The 20,447-nt window shown below is 39.3% G+C and overlaps 1 protein-coding gene across 1 annotated transcript in view; it reads left to right on the forward strand.

Annotated features, from left to right (window-relative positions):
• The first annotated feature begins 16,516 nt into the window (after positions 1–16,516).
• The window catches only part of OPHN1 (oligophrenin 1), a 463,303-nt gene continuing 459,372 nt past the window's right edge, over positions 16,517–20,447 (forward strand). The window contains exon 1 of the mRNA XM_021679709.2: positions 16,517–16,670. Within this exon, the coding sequence (XP_021535384.1) occupies positions 16,517–16,670 (154 nt within the window). The remainder of the gene's footprint in view (positions 16,671–20,447) is intronic.

Consider the following 20,447-nt stretch of genomic DNA (forward strand, 5'->3'; position numbering starts at 1 on the left):
CCTCTCTCGCTGTGTCTCTCTCTGTCAAATAAATAAAATCTTTAAAAAAAAAAAAAAAAAAAAATTTTAGAATTAGCTTTTTAACTTATATTTTTAAAGCCAGTGGAAATTTTTATTGGGATTGCATTAAATCTATAGATCAATTTGGGGAAAATTACCATCTTAACAATATTAAATAATTAAACATTTTTCAATCATGAATATAGTATAGCTTTTAGATTATTTAGATCTTCTTTAATTTACCTTAGCAATATTTTTGAAGATTATAATGTACAGATCTTAGATATTTTTTAAAAATTTATTTCTTGCCACTTATATTTACTGTATTTGGATTTGTAAAAAAATTTTCACATTTCTTTTGCTAGTATGTAAACATACAATCAATGTTCTTATTAACCTTGTGTTCTATGACCTTGTTAAATCCATTGACTGTAAATTATTATTCTAACTGTTGTTTTGTTTTTGTTAGACCTTTTCATTTTAGCCACTCTTGGAAGTGTGTAGCAGTACGTCACTGAAACTTTAATTTGCATTTTTTATAACCAATGGTGTTGTGCATTATTTTCAGGTTAATTTACCTTTCTAAAAATTGAGATTTACTTCGCACAAAATGTTACATTGGTTTCAGGTGTATAACATAGTGATTCATCAACTCTATATGTTATGTTATGCTAGCCACAAGTGGAGCTGCCATCTGTCACCATACCATTACAATACCATTGACAATATTCCCTTTGCTGTACCATCCATCCTTAGGACTTATTTGTTCCATTACTGAAAGCCTGTACTTCCCACTTCCCTTCACCCATTTTGCCCATCCCCCACTCCCCTTCTCCTGGCAACTACCAGTTTCTTCTCTGTATTCATGGGTCTGCTTCTGCTTTGTTTGCTTAATCATTTGTTTTATTTCTTAACTTCCACAAATGAGTGAAATTATATGGTATTTGTCTTTCTCTGACTGGCTTATTTCACTTAGCATTATACCCTCTAGATCCATCCATGTTGTTGCAAATGGCAAGATCTCATTCTTTTTATGACTGGGTAATAGTCCATGGTGTGTGTGGGGTGGGGGGGAGGTGTGTGTGTGTGCCACATCTTCTTTATCCATAATTTGGCTATTGTAAATAATGCTGCAATAAACATAGGGGTGCATATATCTTTTCAAATTAGTGTTTTCATATTCTTTGAGTAAATAGTAGTGGAATTACTGGATCATATGGTAATTTTTTTTTAAAGATTTTATTTATTTGAGAGAGAGATTGAGATAGAGAGAGAGAGAGAACACATGAGAGGGGAGAGGGTCAGAGGGAGAAGCAGACTCCCTGCTGAGCAGGGAGCCCGATGTGGGACTCGATCCCGGGACTCCAGGATCATGACCTGAGCTGAAGGCAGTCGCTTAACCAACTGAGCCACCCAGGCGCCCCGATCATATGGTAATTCTATTTTTAATTTTCTGAGGAACCTCCACACTGTTTTCCATGGTAGCTGCACCAGTTTGCAATCCCATTAACAGCACATGAAAATTTCTTTTTCTCCACATCCTTACCCAACACTTGTATTTCTTCTGTTTTTGATTTAACCATTCTGACAGGTGTGAGGTGATATCTCATTGTGGTTTTGATTTGCATTTCCCTGATGATCAGTGATGTTGAGCACTTTTTCATGTGTGTGTTGGCCATCTGTATGTCTTCTTTGGAGAAATGTCTGTTCATGTCTTCTGCCAATTTTTAAATTGGATTATTTGGGTTTTTTGGTGTTGACTTGTGTAAGTTCTTTATATATTTTGTATACTAATCCCTTATCAGATATGTCATTTGCAGATATCTTCTCCCATTCAGTAGTTGTCTTTTAGGTTTGTTGATTGTTTCCCTTGCTGTGCAGAAAATTTTTATTTTGATCAAGTCCTATTAGTTTCTTTGTGTTTTTGTTTCCCTTGCCTTATGAGGTATAACTAGAAAAATGTTGCCATAGCCAATACCAAAGAGAGTACTGCCTGTGCTCTCTTCCAGGACTTTTATGGTTTTAGGTCTCACATGATGGTCTTTAATCCATTTTGAGTTTTTTTCTTAAAGGTTTAGTTGCATTCTTTTGCATGTAGATGTCCAGTTTTCCCAACACCATGTTTGAAGAGAATGTCTTTTTCCCATTTCACTTTCTTTCCTCCTTTGTTGAAGATTAATTGACCAATATACTTGTGGGTTTCTTCCTGGGCTCCCTATTTTGGTCCATGGATCTATGTGTCTACTTTTGTGCCAGTACCAAACTGTTTTGATTACTACAGGTTTGTAATATAACTTGAAATTTGGGATTATGATACCTCTAGTTTTGTTCTTTTTCAAGATTGCATTGGCTATTCTGGGTCTTTGTGGTTTCACAGAAATTTTAGTATTATTTTTTCTAGTTCTTTGAAAAATGCTGTTAGTATTTTGATAGAGATCACAGTAAATCTGTTGATTGCTTTGGATAGTATGGACATTTCAATAATATTTGTTCTTCCAATTCATGAGTATGGAATATCTCTTCATTTTTTTGTGTCATCTTCAATTTCTTTCATCAATGTTGTATAGTTTTCAAAGTATAGGCCTTTTACGTCCTTAATTATGTTTATTCCTAAGTATTTTATTATTTTTGGTGAAATTGTATATGGAATTATTTTCTTTTTTTAAGTTTTTATTTTAATTCCAGTTAGTTAATATACAGTGTTATATTAGTTTCAGGTGTACAGTATAGTGATTCAACATTCCACACATCACCCTGAGTTTATCATGACAAGTGCACTCCTTCATCCCTATCACCTGTTTAGCTCACCTCCACCCCTCTGGTAAACATCAGTTTGTTCTCTATAATTAAGAGTCTGTTTCTTGATTTGTCTCTATCTTTCCCCTTTTTCCCTTTACTCTTTATTTTATTTCTTAAATTCCACCTATAAGTGAAATCATATGGTATTTGTCTTTCTCTGACTTATTTATTTCACTTAGCATTATACTTTCTAGCTCCATTCATATCATTGCAAATGACAAATTTTCATTCTTTTTTGTGGCTGAATAATATTCCATTGTATATGTATATACCACATCTTCTTTATCCATTCATCAATCAATGGACACTTGGGTTGCTTCCATATCCTGGTTATTGTAAATAATGCTGCTATAAACATAGGGGTGCATGTATCCCTTTGAATTAGTGTTTTTTAATTCTTTGGGTAAATACCCAGTAGTGTGATTGCTGGATCATACAGCAGTTCTATTTTTAACTTTTTGAGGAACCTCCATACTGTTTTCCACAGTGGCTGCACCAGCTTACATTCCCACTAACAGTGCATGAAGGTTCCTTTTTCTCCATATTCTCACCAATACTTGCTGTTTCTTTTGATTTCAGCCATTCTGACAGGTGTGAGGTGGTATCTCATTGTGATTTTTTTTTTAAGATTTTATTTATTTATTTGAGAGAGAATGAGATAGAGAGAGAGCATGAGAAGGGGGAGGGTCAGAGGGAGAAGCAGACTCCCTGCCGAGCAGGGAGCCCAATGCGGGACTCGATCCTGGGACTCCAGGATCATGACCTGAGCCTAACCAACTGAGCCATCCAGGTGCCCCTCTCATTGTGATTTTGATTTGCATTTCCCTGACGATGAGTGATGTCTGTTTGTGTGTCTGTTTGCCATCTGTATATCTTCTTTGGAGAAATGTTTTTAAAGAATTAGTTTTGGGGGCGCCTGGGTGGCTCAGTCGTTAAGCGTCTGCCTTCGGCTCAGGTCATGATCCCAGGGTCCTGGGATCGAGTCCCACATTGGGCTCCCTGCTCGGCAGGAAGCCTGCTTCTCCCTCTCCCACTCCCCCTGCTTGTGTTCCTGCTGTCGCTCTCTCTCTGTCAAATAAATAAATAAAATCTTTAAAAAAAAAAAAAAAAAACAATTAGTTTTGCCCAAGTTCTATCTTATTAATCTTTTTAAGGGAGCAATTCATTTTGTAAATCTTCTCTGTTGTTTTTTCTCTTCTCTATTTCATTCTTTCCCTTATCCTTATTATTCTTTTCTAGTATTTTCTCTATGCACTTCTTCCCAATTTATGATTTGAATGTTCAACTTTTTTTGTTTTTAATCTTTCTGGTTTCCTGTTCAAGTTATTTAATGTCATAAATTTTGGCCTGTATACTTATATAGCTTTTTTCAGGTATGGCACCCAAATTTTGACATGCATAGTTTTATTATTCTATTCTAACATTTCTTAATTGCCTTTATGCTTTTTTTTTTAGCTAAAGGATTATTTATTAATATGTAATTTTTTTCCAAATATATGTGATCTGGTACTTATCCTTTGTTATTAATGTCTAGTTTTATTGCATGAATTTTTATAGTAACATTATTTATAATAGCCCCAAAGTGGAAAGAATCAAAATGATCAATTGATGAATGGATAAACAAAATGTGATATATTTATACAATAGATTTTTATTCAGCAATTAAAAGGAATGAAGTACTGATTCACATTAAAACTGATAAGTGAAAGAAGCCAGGCAGTAAAGGTCCCATGTTATATAATTCCTTTCATATAACATGTCCAGAATAGGCAAATCTGTAGAGACAGAAGGCAGAATAATGGTTGGTAGAGCCTGGTTGCTAGAGGTGGGTTTGTGGGGAAATGGGGAGTGATTCCTAATACGTTTTTATTTATTTATTAATTTTGAGGTAATGAAAAATTTATAAAATTTATTGTCATGGTTGTTCAATTTTGTGACTATGCAAAAAAGCATTCAATTGTACATTTTAAATCTGTGGATTTGGTATGTGAACTATATTATCAATAAAATTGTTAACTAAAAAAAAAAGTCTAGGGCTGTTGCAGCAATGTATTGGTTAGGCATGAGAGTGACTGAAGTTTTCGGTTCTCCCAGAATGGTTATTTCAAGAACTATGCACTGTTTCATATTTGTTTAAAATTTAAATAGTGCCAATGTACTCTTTATTGATAAAAGCATGTTAAAAATGTAAAATAGCTTGTATTTTCTCCTCAGTGTTCTATTTATTTAACTTTGTTTTACCTATATAGTTTAACAAGGCAGTTTTACATAAGCTCACATGAACCACAAAAAGTAAGCATTTTCTTAACCACATGATGTACAATTTAAAATTGGGTTCCACATTAAATAATCTAATGCCTCACTTAAATTTTTTGGTGAACCAAACTCTCCCCACATCTTTGGGTTCGGTGGGGCTTTTAAAAAATGTGTTATTGCTGCCTACAAGAAAGCTTGGCTTTACTTTGCACAATCTCAGAATAAGTAAATCAGGAATATGATTTTATGGATTATATGAATATTCATTATATGAATAGGGGAAATAAGAATTTGGGTATGTGAACTGGTAGTACACTGGGAAGAAAACAAAAAAAGTCATGTTAAAACAAACGAGCAACAAGGGCACCAGGGTGGCTCAGTCGGTAAAGCGTCTGCCTTCCGTTCAGGTCATGATCCCAGGGTCCTGGGATGTAGCCCCGCATCAGGCTACCTGCTCAGTGGGGAAGTCTGTCTCTCCCTCTCCATCTGCCTCTCTCCCCCACTCATGCTCTCTCTCGCACTCTCTCTCTCTCTCAAATAAATAAATAAAATCTTAAAAAAAAAAACAACAAACAACAGAAACAACTTTTTTTGGCTCCTTAGTGAATTAGATCAGGTCACACTACAGGTAGCTGAGTCAAAAAGTATTACTGCCAAACAGGGAACCCAATTCAGTAAAGTCTAGGTAGCTTTTGGGATATGAGACTGGGAATGGGAAGAATGGGATAAATCCCTTAAACTGAAAAGATCTGAGACTGCATCTGTGCTATTTTAGGAAAGCAGTGTCTTTTGTTAATTGGGCTGGGAATATCTGGGTTTGTGGTTTAGGTAAGCACTAGGATAGCTGGACATGGTCTGTTGTGTAAATTAGGGCTACCTCCTAGTTTTATCTAGTTGGGCCTATACCCATGTCTGCAGGACAAGTCAGGATTTACTTTGGGATATGAGATCACTTTAGTGGGTAGTAATCAAAGTTTTTTTTAAAAAAATGAAATAGAGTAGAATATAATAGGATAGAAGATAGTAGAGCACATACTATGTAGTATTCTGTGAAACTTATTTTAGTTATAGATATAGATATAGATACATATATATGTTCTGGTCTATGATGTAAAATGTATTCCTTACTATGTATTGCTTGCTATGTTCATTGTCAAAAAAGTTAAAAGTGATGCTCCTTGAGTTTTTGGTTTTGAGGATTTTTTTGAGTTTTTTTGGTCTTAATTTTATTTTTAATAAGATATAATAAAAACTCAAACTGTCTAGGAGGGTGTAAAATGAAAGCCCCCCCCCCCCATCGCATTTCCACTCCTTCAAATCAGGACCCTTAAAATTACTTGTGAATAAATACATATATACATACACACAGTCCTATTTTATTTAGATACAACTTAAAAATGTTATAAATTATAATATATGATATAAAACACAAAATTCGTCATGCTCTAGATACTAGTGTAAAACTAGTTTTCAACTAGTTTGTTTCACTTACATACCTTGGGTGAATTTTTGTACTAAGTTGTTCTCTTTATGTGTGCATAATCTCCTACTGCATGGATGTATATCATTTACATATCTAGTTCCATAATGGCCATATCAGGGGTTTCCAGTTTGGCTACTACAAAAAAATGCTGTAGTACACATAGTCGTCCATATCTTTGCATTCTTCTGCGATGAAATATATAGCACAAATTCCTAAAAGTAAAACTGTTGGGTCAAGGGGAATATGCATTTAAAATTTTGATATATATTACCAAATTGCCTTCCAAAGTGTTTACACCAGTTTACATTCCCATAATCCGTCTATGAGGGTTCCTGTTTCTCCTTGTCAATGTCAGTTTTTAGAAACATTTTAAGCTTGTCCAATTTGATGCAAATAATATCACCAGCACATAGGCAGGCTAGCATAGAAATTAAGAATGAAATCCTGGGGTCCCAGCAGCTAGATTTGATTCCCAGCTCAAACACTCCCAAGTTGTGTGACTTTGGTCGAATTACTTCATCTATTTAAGTTTCAGTTTCCTCATCTGGGGAATGGCAATGATATTCCTAGGTACCTCGGATGCAGTAAATGTTAGTATTTCTTTACCTTTCGGTATTTAACGTTATTAACCTAAAATTCAATGTTGTTTTTGAGAATAGAAAGTAGAGTAACTTAGTGGTCTCATTAAGCTTTTTGAAGGTTGAAATGCAAATTCACCCACAATTCATTTTTAGTAAAGTTCTGAAACCAGTTTCCTTCCTGTGGTAATGTTGGTTTAACAATGAGAAAGAGAAAGCATGATTGGCAGGTACTGGCCCCTTGCTGCCTTGCCAGAGCATTGCCACTGCACTGTTCCCTTCTTTAGACAACCATCTTGATGTTAGTGGTGTGATGTTTCCATTTATAAAGTTGCTAGTATAAAATTACTGCAAATTTGTGGGTAACGGTCCAGTTTATATTGCTCTAGAATTATTAAAATGCTTCATTCTATATCTTAATATTTTACTTGAAGTATAAATACATATCCATCTGCAGTCAGTGACATGTTCCTCTTTACATTTGTCTACTGCTTGTTTTTTTTTTTTTAAAGATTTTATTTATTTATTTGAGAGAGAGAGAATGAGAGAGAGCACATGAGAGGGGGGAGGGTCAGAGGGAGAAGCAGACTCCCTGCCGAGCAGGGAGCCCGATGCGGGACTCGATCCAGGGACTCCAGGATCATGACCTGAGCCGAAGGCAGTCGCTTAACCAACTGAGCCACCCAGGCGCCCTGTCTACTGCTTGTTTTACTCTGAAAAAAGGAAGAGATTTAAAGAAAGAATCATATGTTTTATCTTGTATTGTTTTACTTTAAGAGAAACTAAAATAACTTGCTAGCCTCAATTGTCTGAAGGCTTCCTCATGTCTTATCATCCTCAGAGCCAGAAACCTGTTGGAAAATATCTCAGTTGTTTTATTTTTCTCAAGTTATTCTAGTAATTCTGTTAAAAAAGGAGGTAATGTGCTATGTGATATGAGTAAAAATGACCGCATACAAAACGTTAAACAAATGCCACAGTTATTGAATCACATTTATTTAATTATTAGCTTAGAGTGTAAGATGAACTGCCACGGAAGTCAGAAAGTCTAACTTTTGCCAAAATGAGGAGTGGAAACTTTCACTCATGTTATTAATCAAAACCACTGTTGTGGGAGGAATGTCATGTCTAAACCAGTTTTTAATAGATAAAACCCTATATTAATGACTGGATGACAGGACTGTGGACCCCCTCCAACAAAAACACATGTTGGTACTTGTTTAAAATTAAGATTTCCCAAGAACTTACCTAGGTCTCCTCTCCCTCCATTTTTTGGATTCCTTGTAATTTTCGGGCCTCAATCCATATTATTTGGCCTCAACCCATACCTGAATCCATATTATACTATCAGACTCTGGGAGAGGGATTCAGGAAAGTCTTCATTTTCAACAAACACCCTGGGTGATTCTTATGTGAATCAAAGTTCAAGAAACATTAGTTGAACATCATGACTTAGGTTCCACTATTTAGTAGGACTCTTTAGACATTTTTGGAAAGTTTCTGGCCCTTCAGTAGATCATACTACCTTCTAAGATGTTAGAAAATGGAGTAGGCAAGCAGGCTGTACTGGAATGGTGGGTATTGGTATCTTTCTGGGAGTTTTAAAAAATATTTTATTTGTTTATTTTAGAGAGAGAGAGCACATGTGTCTGAGCAGGGAGGGGCAGAAGGAGAAAGAATCTGAAGCAGACTCCGCACTAAAGCAGGGCTCGATCTTATGACAGCCAGATCATGACCACGATATCATGACCTGAGCCAAAACCAAGAGTCAGATGCTTAACAGACTGAGCCACCCAGGCACCCCTTTCTGGGAGTTTAAATGTAAACAGCCATGCCTTCATCATCCTTAGAATGTCTCTCAGAATTGAAATAGGCTCTGTTTGGATTTTTTTTTGGAACTGTGGCTAGTTAAGAATCAAAATGGACACATAAACGGCCACAAGGAGACCATCCTCAGATCTTTACCAATAGACAGCTTTGACATAGTCCTGCTGATATGAAAGTGTGATGAAAATGCTAAATTCTAGGAATAAAGAATTTTGGTGGATAGTAAATCACATGGATTAAATAGATTACAATTTTAAAGCTATAAGTTGATGGTTTTTTCCACCAAGAAACATCATAAGGGGAGACTTGAAGAGGGAAGTTAAGTGGAGCGTTGGATATCTGGATAACTATGGAAAAGGATTTTCCCTTCCTTCAACCGTTTGCCACTTATAGCTACTAAAATCTTGGCCTAGGCTAAGGAAAGAAACTAGGCCAAGTCTAGTCAAAACAGCGAATGGGCCAGAGCCAAGGCTGGGGCTTGGGAATGGTGCCAACAATAATACAGGATTTAGGCTAGGCTAGAACTAGGAGCAAGGCTAGCCATGCGGTGGGGCTGGGAAGCTGATATGCACTATGTCTTATGTTCCATGCAGTTCAAGTCTGGAAAATGTAGAAGGTTGGGCATATGTAACATGAGAGCCAGATTTGTCAGCTGTCTTCAAAGAAGTTCACCAGAAAAACTTCGTTAATATTAAAACTAGGATAATTTCAAATTATTCGCTGCAGTTACCAACAAATGACCTTGAATTATTTTTTTCTGTGTTACAGTACTAAGTACACCCAGTCACATAAACAGGAGGGAATGGAGATTAGATATTGATGTATTAGACTGGAAAGCATTGTAATGCAATGGTAAAAAAATGGCTTCAGATTCAGACATGGATTTAAATCTCTGGTACATCATTTAATGTCTTGGCCAAGTAGCTTAACTCCTCTGAGTTTTAGTTTCCTCATATGCAAAATGAAGGTGACGATAGAACCTTTCTCACGGAGTTGTCATGCAAAGTAAATGAGAATATTTATGTAAAGTGCCTGGTGTAAGAGAAGTCATCAACCGGTGCTGCCCCCTAGCCCTCCACTTACTCCTGCTTCCCCTCTAGTTTCTCTTCTTGTTACTGATACAGCCCAGTTAACTTCTGTATCTTTTCTATGTTTTTGTGAAAGAAGAACTGTAACATTTTAGAACAAACACCTTTAAGATTTTTTATAAGAAGCAGAAGGGTTATAAAATATTACTTTATATCTTCAAGATAGAACTCTCTTAAAACACATCTCATAAGTTACTGGAGCTTAAAATGTCATTTGGAAAATTACCTTTTTTTCCAGGCGCCCAGAGCATTAAAAACAAAAACAAAAAACCTTCCTTACATATATTTTCACATGTGGATAAGAGCAAATGGTTAACAAGCACTGTATTGAAATATTTTAATGAAGCCAGCTGTGATCCCAGATGGGAGAGATGAAGTAGAAGTTGGCATATTAAGTTAATTATGGATATTTATTTGATTTTCTCAGGGAGGTATATTGCCTTTCCTAAAAATCTATGACATATGGTTTCTTTACTTTCCCACTCCTTATATCTTGCAAATTGTGAAATCAATTTTAAATTTACAAGAGGCTGATCTGCTTCATTGGGTTAAAGGGTTATGGCTCTGATTCCAACATGAGGGACAGACAGACAGACACATCAAGTTGATAAGCTCCTATCCTGGAGGACCTGAGCTGAACAGTGTCGAGACTTATAGCTGTCCTGGAACTCCACCTTAGAGTAATCCACTCAAATGATTAACTCCTGGGGATTTCAGGTTCTGGTTCTTAAAACCTGAAAGGGAGTCTTGGCCTTATTATGCTGTGGACTCTGAGTGTCCTGAAAGTTGAGGAAGCATATTTACCCAGACCACAAACCAAGATATAGTTTCTGTATTAGTTGAAATGTAAATTTCTCTGAGCATGTTTTTGTTTTTGTTTTCCTATAATGATAATGAACAGGGATCAGGTTGTGTTGTTATATAAACAGTAATGTTTTTCTAGGAATATCATTGTAAGCAATCTGACTCTCTCTGCCTCTGATGCTGTCCATCAGACCAAGAACAATGAAAAAGCTTTGGGCTCAACCAACATTTATTGAGGAGTTATTATATGCCAGGTACTTCCACATATATTATCTATAGTTAATCCTTAGAAAAACTTTGGGGGGTGCCTGGGTGGCTCAATCGTTAAGCGTCTGCCTTCGGCTCAGGACCCAGCCCCGCATCGGGCTCCCTGCTCCGCGGGAAGCCTGCTTCTCCCTCTCCCACTCCCCCTGCTTGTGTTCCCTCTCGCGCTGTGTCTTTCTCTGTCAAATAAATAAATAAAATTAAAAAAAAAAACTTTTGAAGAAGATATTATTCCAAAGAGAGTTTACATGACTTACTCAGGTCACTGAGATTCTAAGGGGTGGAGCTAGACCGTATTTCAGCTCTGTATGACCAATATTGTTCCAGCTCTGTGTTCTTTCCACAGCATCACAGCTAAAATAGAGTGACTGCTTAGGAAAGAGATACTGTCCTGCATTAAGACTGTAGAGGTGGTGTTACCTTTACATACAGGAAATAGGGGAAATGGGATTTGTTTCCCCCAACATTTTTTTAAAACTTTATTTTTAGATCAATATTAAGGTCACAGCAAAATTGAGAGGGAGGTACAGAGATTTCCCATATACCCTCCACCCCCCCACATGCACAGCTTCCCTTGTTATCAACATCTCCCACCAGAGTGGCACATTTGTTACAGTTAATGACCCTACATTGACACATCATAATTACCCAAAGTCCACAGTTTACATTAGGGTTCACTCTTCGTGCTGTACAAATGTATAATGATACGTATCCACCATTGTAGCATCATACGTAGTATTTTCACTGCCCTAAAAATCCTGTTTTACTCCACCTATTCATTTCTCTCCTTCTTTTCCATATCCTCTAGCACAACCTGTCTTTTTACTGTCTTCATAGTTTTGCCTTTTCCAGAATGTCATAATGTTGGCATCATACAGTAGGTACCCTTTTCAGATTGGTTTATTTTACTAATAGGCATTTAAGTTTCCTCCATGTCTTTTCTTGTCTTGATAGCTCCTATCTTATTAGCACTGAATGATATTCCATTGTACGGATGTACCATAGCATATTTATACATTTGCCTACAGAAAGACATCTTAGCTCCTTCCAGGTTTTGGTAATTATGAATAAAGCTGAAAGGGGACCAATTTCCAAATCCTCAACTTTCTTTAGTACTACTTCCTAAAAAAACTTATTTGCCTTCTCTCACCTTCTCTTTCCCTTTCCTACTTCCCTTTCCAAGTCTCTAAAAATGAAAGCATACCTTTCAAAGGTCAAAAATCTTACTAAGGTACATTGACTCAGGGTGTAAAAACCCTTGGTGCTAAGCAAGGCAACAATTTCAAAAATTGATGTCCAGGAATTTTCTTTAAGTCAAGGCCCTGTGCTACCCCTTCCCCATCCATCTCACTAAGAGCTGCATTTCCAATAAAGTTTATGTTTTAAGTTTAATAATGATAAATACCACAGGCTTTCACTCATATGTGGAATTTAAGAAACAAAACAACCAAGCAAAAGGAAAAAAAAAGAGAGAGGCAAACCAAGAAATGGACTCTTAATTACAGAGAACAAACTGATGGTTATCAGAGGGGAGGTGGGTGGGGGGATGGATTAAATAGGTGATAGGGATTAAGGAGTACACTTGTGATGAGCCCTGGGTGTTGTATGGACATTTTGAATCACCATATTGTATACCTGAAACTAATATTATACTGTATGCTAACTAACTGGAATTTACATAAAAACTTAAAAAGAGAAAAACCTCTGAATGACACTTAGGCTTTCCCAGTCAAACAATATCATTAATTGACTCAAATCTTTGATCCGTGGAACAAGATATCCTAGGGATAGCAGCACAATCCTATTACATGGTTCATATTGATAGGATGGTTTATGACCTTGATGTTGGATCTCAGGTACCCTGACTGTGTAATGGCTATTTGAGGCATGTTGTTACAAATAAAGTTTATGAGATCTGAAAAAAATAATAATCACAATATATAAGAGTTTCATGCTGTTTTTATCTATTGTGTTTGCATCACAATTGCAACTGAATCCAGAAGATTTTTTATACTTGGAGGCTATGATCACAAAGAAATAAAAATAATTCAATTTCTATTTATGGACAAATCTTTGTTGCAGAGAAATTCAATATGGTGATCAATAGAAGACTTTCAAGTATAAAAATATATTATGATGGAATACAATTCTGTGGGGAGAATGCAATGGATACTTGATTTCAAGGAGAAGAAAGGAATGATGCAAATTTTCTGAAGGTTAAAGGAAAGTTTACACTTTTGTGTTTAATGTTTGATAGTGGGCATCAAATTGCTCTGGTATTTAGAATCCAATGAAAATCTTTAAAAGCATAATATAAAAGTTTTATTTTAAGTTGTCAATATGTATAGTATACTGGATATTTTACCTTTTGCAACTATTTAAACATGATGAAAAATTTAGATGTCAACCTAAAAATATGTGAGGGAGTACATAGCTTCTCAAAATTCTTCTAGGGGTTATGTGAATAAAAGTTTGAAGATCCCAATCCTATAGGGTTGTTGTGAGGGTGAGGTATAATGTGTGCAAAGCATCTAGGATAATGCTCAATTAACGCAGCTATTATTTGAGGACTGAGTTCTCATTTTAATCCTCTTTCTTCTTTGGTATTTGATCCAGGGCATTTGTTTTCCTCTGCACTTTAGCCTCATTGTCTAGATAAAGGATAAAACAGATGATTGTAGAAACACTTTGGGTATAGGGAGTTAGACAAGTAAGAGTGTACCTAACATCAATAATGTCAGTGGTAGTATTCGTAGTGATGAAAACAGGTATAGACTATAAGTCAAGGCATATAGCGGATATGCAATAAATGCTTGTCAAATTAGTGAATGAATGCTATAAGGAACCTTGCTAGAATGAAAGACCATACACCCATTTATTGGGCACCTTCTCTAGTACCTGCATCGGTGTTTTAAAAGCCCAATTTGGACATTTTCTCATAAAGATAAAAGGAGTAGGCAATAAAATCCTTCCCTGGGACGTGGCTACTCATTAATTTTCTGAAGGCGTTTCTTCACTGGATTCTTTACCAAACTGCAGTATAGTGTAGTGGTTAAGAGCAGTGCCTCTAGAACCAGCCAGGTTAGGCTCAAGTTCAAACACAGCCACTTAAGTAGCTGTGTGTCTTTGGGCAAGTCATTTAACTTCTCTTCAACTCAGGTATCTTTACATGGGTATAATAAGAATACTAACCTCATAGGATTGTTTTGAGGGTTAGTGAAATGGGTTTATAGAATTATAGGTTGTGTGGAGGGTGAAAGAATGTTGCCCCCAAATATGTCCATGTCCTAATCCCTGGAACCTGTGAATATATTACTTTATGTGACAAACAAAATAATCGCAGCTGTGATTAAGTTAAGGATCTTGAGATGGGGAGATTATCCTGAGTTAGTTGGTGGGTTCTTATGAGTGAAAGTGGGCAAGAGAGTCAGCGTCAGAGCAATGCAGTGGGAGAAAGACTTGATCAGGCATTATTGGCTTTGAAGATGAAGGAAGAGGGCTATGAGGCAAGGGATGTGGATAGCTTTTAGAAGCTGGAAAAGGCAAGGAAGTGGATTCTCCCCTGGAGCCTCCAGAAAAGATCACAGCCCTCTGACATCTTGGTTTTGACCCAGTGAGGTCCATTTCTGATTTCTGACTTCCAGAACTCTAAGATAATAAATTCATGCTGTTTTAAGTCACCAAGTTTGTGGTAATTTTTTACAGCAGAAATAGGACACCCATGCAGGCGGGTTAGCCATTATTACCCTATTTACAACCCCCTTCAGTTCTGGCTTTTCTTGGCTTTCTTCACAGGGCCATGTAATCTAAACACTTCTCCACAATAAAAATGGATCCTTCTGCCCACGTACACACGATTTTCCACCGCGAAGCTGCTCTTAGTCTCAAGGCATCCACCTGTAAGAGTAACCCCAGTTCTCCTACCTTGGACAACGAACAAAAGGTCTCTTAGCCAAGCTGCAAGACAATTTATAACATCTTCTTCTTAGGTTTTCCACTTACACATGGAAAATCATGTGCTTTAATGAACAACCTATGCAATGAGTTGAATCACAAAAACCATGCTCTGAGGTCCTATTCAGAATAAAGTGAACTCCTAATTATGGCCTCCCTTCCTTTGGCGGGGGGTTCTGAGCCTAACATTGAGATCCTAGAGTAGGAGTCAACCCTTGAGGTTGTCCAGGTCGAGGGCCCATGGGAATTCAAACACTGGGATCAGGACAAATGGGCAAGGGAAGGGAAAAGGAAGTTGCTCCCTCAGAGGGAAGCTGGAAAGAGAGTAAGGAAAAAAAAAAAAGAAAGAAAGAAAGAAAAAAAAGACAGCCAAGTAATGGGAAGTGAGAGATGGCCTCCCACAACCGACGCCTCCCGGGTTCTCTCGCTCGTTTCGGAAACTTTTCCTCTTAGGCTCCAGTGTGGCGCACCTGCCCCTCGAGGCTGGGCCTGGGGAGCGAGCCTGGGGCAGGCTGGGAAAGTCTTGCTAGGAGAGCCTCCGCCCTGGCGGGGTGGTGGGGCGATCGCAGGGAGGAGTCATGGGGCGAGAAACGGAAAGACTACATCTCCCAGGCCGCCACGCTTTCCAGCTGGAGTCCTAGGGCGCCGACTGCTCCCCAGTTTCCGTAGGCAAGCGCCAGGCTACCGCAGCTATTGTGCGCAGCGATATCGCCCTCCTCTTCCCTCTCGGGTGTCTCGGGAGGAAGGCTACGTCTCAGTTGCCGCCGGGGCTTAACCCCTCCGACGCCTAACAGGACAGCAGGCCGGCTCCCTTGGACCAGGAAGAACTCTTGGGAGCGAGAACACTCTGGTCACGCAATCCCAGGGTGCGAGGAAGACAGCCGAAGAAGGAGCCCGAGGGCTGGGGCTCGGCACAAAGGTTCGCTGGGGCGGGGCGGCAGCTCTGGCTTTAAGAAGGGGGAGGGGATAGTGCAATCAGGGTTGCCCGCGGAGTTCGGCAAAGGAAATCTTCAGCTAGCTCGGGAACGAGGAGCGAGGAGAGCAGGCTTCCAGTCCCAGCGCCCACCCCAGCCTCCACCCTGGGCGGGCCGAAGTGTCACGTTTGCAGTTGCTCAGGAAGGACTCCCTCTGGTCTCCGGAGGCAGGCTGGGCTGCCTGTCGGGGGAGGCAATGCCTTGGGGGCATGCTGCTTGCTAGGCAGAACCCCTCCGGGGTCGGACTGCATTAGTTAGCTTTCTGTGTCATCTGAAGCAATTGCCGGCCGCCCGCTTCTGGCACAGACCAGCCAGCTTTACCCAGGAATCTCCACTGAACAGGTACCTGTCCTCCAAAGGGAGGGAGGCTACGAGTTTCCCAGGCGGGTCCCGCGCTCAGTTCCTCCCATCTGCTCCCCCCTACTGTGCCGCTGATGCTCTTGGTCTTTGTGTCTTTCCTCTCTCCTTTCAGCCCTCGCCATCAGAACCATGGGGCATCCCCCGCTGGAGTTCAGCGACTGCTACCTGGACAGCCCCGATTTCCGCGAGAGGCTCAAGTGTTACGAGCAGGAGCTGGAGAGAACCAATAAATTCATTAAGGACGTCATCAAGGATGGCAACGCGCTTATCAGCGCAATGAGAAGTAAGTGGAAGGTTTCGATGGATGAGCTGTTTCCCTGAGCTAGTGGCTCTGGCCTTTAAGCTCTTCCACACCGCAGGGGGAAGGGAGGATTCACGGTGCTTCCCAATCCAGTTCTCTGGGGCGAGTGGGTTTCTGAAGACTTAGGAAGCGGGGTCAGTTGAAGTGTAAGGTGGTGGTTGTAACTAGAACTTTGGTGGCCTTGACTTTGTAAGACTTGATCTGTACCTGTGCCAAGGACCCTCTTGCTCTCCGACAATCCTTACTTGGCAGATTGGTGTTCGGAAGGGATAATTTGCCTGTACTGTTGCTCATGTTTAGTACTCATGTCTTGGGTAAGGAGACATTCAAGCTGACCAAGGAACTGCCCTATGCCCTAGCACCTCCTAAAGAAGAGAGGTTTGAAGCCGGCAGCTGGAGTAATGGTTTTGTCCTGGCTTCTGGTTGCTAACGGATGAGGTGGGGGCAGTTAAAAAAAAAAAAAATTACCTGTATCAACCTGTTTTCTAAGGAAAGCACCTTTGCCCCAGTGACTTTTTTCCTTTAAGGTCCTGAGCTATGGTTTTGGTCAGAGTCAGTCTAAGCCCAGAATTATTGGATGGCCTCACGTGCCTCTGAATTCTGCTTGGGGGTGAAACTGAGACCTGCCTGGTACCTGGCATAAGGAGCCCAGCCCCCAGGGAGCATACTTCAGGGCCAGGGTTAAGGGCCACTGGTCTGAAGGAACCTCATCTAGCTTGGCTTTCCCAGTGGTCACAGCTGACAGCTGTGGGACCCTACCCGCCTTCCCCACTGTGTGGAGTTTTTATTTCTGCTAGTTGGCAGAAGGCTTGGAGTAAGAGAAAGAATAATAAATATTCCCAACAAGAGTGCAGGCAAGCCAGCCCATTGTGCCAAAGTACATATACCCAGAAGAATGGAGGATAGCGATTGGGTGGAGTGATAGGTTTTTCTCTTCTTGGCTGAAAAGTCGTTGCAAAAAATGAAGTCACTGGTCAGAGTCACTGGTAAGTATGTCCTGTCTGCTTATAACTTTGTTCTGAATGGGCTTATCCCTGAAAAACTGTGTCCAGAGTCCAGTGTGGGGACCTTCTCAAGGCAGATGGAGCCGATGAAGAGCAGGGAGAAAGGCTTGGGAGTGCAGTGGTAACAGCTACCAGCTGGTATTTGTGTGCAGCTCTTTTGCTCCTGGGAATCTGTGCTTTCACTGCCAGTGTTGTCTGCCCACTTTGGTGAGAGTATATCAGTTGCCCAAGTTCCTGCTGGTCATTTGATTGAGTTTGATTATTTAATTTTTTTGTCGTATTGTGGTCGAAACAAGAGCACACTCTTGGCAGCACCTTCAAGATGGGGTATTTGAAATGCTGATCCTTAGAGACGTATAGGCTAGGCTTTGGGGTGTGTTGCCACTTAATAGAACTCATTGAGGGGTTAAAGATATGCAAGTTATGCCACAAAAGTAGTTAGAGAGATTGAGGGTTCATTGAAAGGAAAAGGGGAGAATGTTCGGATTTTTAAAAATTTTTACTCATGATAAACTGCTTGGTGTAGTATCTACAGTCAAATGTAGCTCATCATAAGCCCCAGGAAGGGAATGGTTTTGTGAAGTGTATGGTAAGCTGAAATTGTTTGTGCTAAAAAGTGACCAGCTACAGAGAGATTAAGATTAACATTAACGTTTGAGGAAGGGCAGATTTTTGTATGCTAGGGGCAAGTAGTGGTTCTTATACTCTTTCCTTCTTCTCTGAGACTGAGACTGGTAAGAGTCAACAGTTATGCAGGCCTAAACCTTTGCAGATGGGTGGAAGATCCAAGAAATAGTTTGGCCCATGGTGTTTCTTGATATTCAGGGTGGTTTTCTGTTTCCGAATATACATAGAAAGCCAAAATAGGGCAGGGAGGAAATAAAACCCAGCAGCTAACCCACACTCCATTTCTTTTCCTTTAAGTTGCATGATTCTAAAAACATGATTAGGTAGAGGCAAAGGCGGGATGTTTCCCACTGTCTTGACCACAGTAATGTTTATACTCCCACTCTACTTCCTCACACTGTGCTAGCTTTTTGAGAATAAGTGGGGAAGCAAAACAAAGGTATGCTTTTGTTTTGTGTGGAGGAAACAGGAAAAGAGAACCCTGGAACTGGAGTTAGAAGACGTGGCTTCGCTATCTTGGAATAAGATGGCACAGATTGCTGACTTCATCTGTTAAATAGGGGTGATTATACCCATCTCACAGGGTTGTTGTGAGACTCAAAGGAGTTAATGGATTATGAAAGTGCTTTTTGAATGGAAACAGCTAAACATAGAAAGTTGTTGATAATATGTTTTTAGGCTAATAATGTAGCTGCTGGTGAGTGTGTATTTTTCAGTAGGTTTCTGAAGGGAAATGAATAAGCAGAAGTAGTTGGAAACATATTTTTTGCTGTCATCTTATTGGAAAATGTCACTCCCTACATTGGCATGTCTCAGCGATTAATTTTGTATTCACGTGTGGGAATTCATTTTGGCATTTGGAGCCTGGCATTAACGTCAGAAAGAATGATTGACACCTTTCCATTTAACTCACTAAATTGACTAGCAAATCAAATGGCTAGTGTTTCTAGGAACCAATGAAACTTGGTGCATTGTGCTGCAAAAACTAGCTGCAGTTTTTGTTAAAGTTGCTAGCCTAGGTGGAACTGGATTTCTACATTTATTCTACTTGTGTCTGATTTTGTACAGAGCTCCAGATAAGGTTTAAGTCACAACTTCGTGTCATGATTTAGTCATTAAACATAGGTCCCTTTTGAATATTTAGATTTACTTACATCTGTACTCACAGGTAATTGATGTTATGAACAATACTCAACATGTCTCCCTTGGGGAAGTGGTTGATTTCCCCCCTTTAAATGTGATTTATTTATAATCGTTGGGGTACAAGATGATGATTATAACTTAAACTAGTGGAAAATAAAAACACCATGACTCTGAAAGGTGAACATATTGCCCGCTTTTCTGTTTGTCCTTTGTTTTTATGTTGGCAGTTTTGGTCCCTGGTGGTGTTTGAATATTTCCTAAGCACTCAGGCTAGGAATTACTCAGAACAAGTGACGTGGCTCCTGCTTATATCACAAGGCAACATGATACACCTAATAAATGATATATATAGTTCAGTGAACACATACCATTCATTCAGTAAATACTTGTGCACATACTATATTCAAGCCACTGTGTTCAGGGCTGTCACAGATGTGGCAGGCTTAGTCATACATGGATCCTGCCCTCAGAGAGTTCCTAGACTAGTAGGAGAGAAAAGACATGGGTAGAGATCACTATCCTGTAAGGCAGTAGATATGGATCAGAGCCATAAGAATGAAACAGGTGGATATCAGGGCACAGGAGACCAGCAGGAGAGCTCATTTCTTGGTGGGAGGGCAAGGAAAAGGAAAGGAGGAAATGGCATTGGAATTTGACAGAATTCATACTTACTGCTTGTTTAACTGTTCCCAGTGCCAGGCATTAAAATATTGTAATAGCCTTATGAGATAAGGATTATTATTCCCATTGTATAGATGAGAAAACTGAAGTTCAGAGGTGCTAAGTAACTTCCTCAACAAATAAGGGCGAGAGTCTGAATTAGAACCCAGACCTGACTCTAAAGGCCCTGCTTATACCTTACTGTGTTGCACTGTATTCGGGACGAGGCATTTCATGTAGTAGGAATGACTTAGAAGATATAAAGGGACAGCAGATAATTGAAGTCATCTGCAGTGGATAGGTTGCAGGAAGGACGTTTTGGGAG

The sequence above is a fragment of the Neomonachus schauinslandi genome, chromosome X, assembly GCF_002201575.2.
Source record: "Neomonachus schauinslandi chromosome X, ASM220157v2, whole genome shotgun sequence".
NCBI classification, from domain to species: domain Eukaryota; kingdom Metazoa; phylum Chordata; class Mammalia; order Carnivora; family Phocidae; genus Neomonachus; species Neomonachus schauinslandi.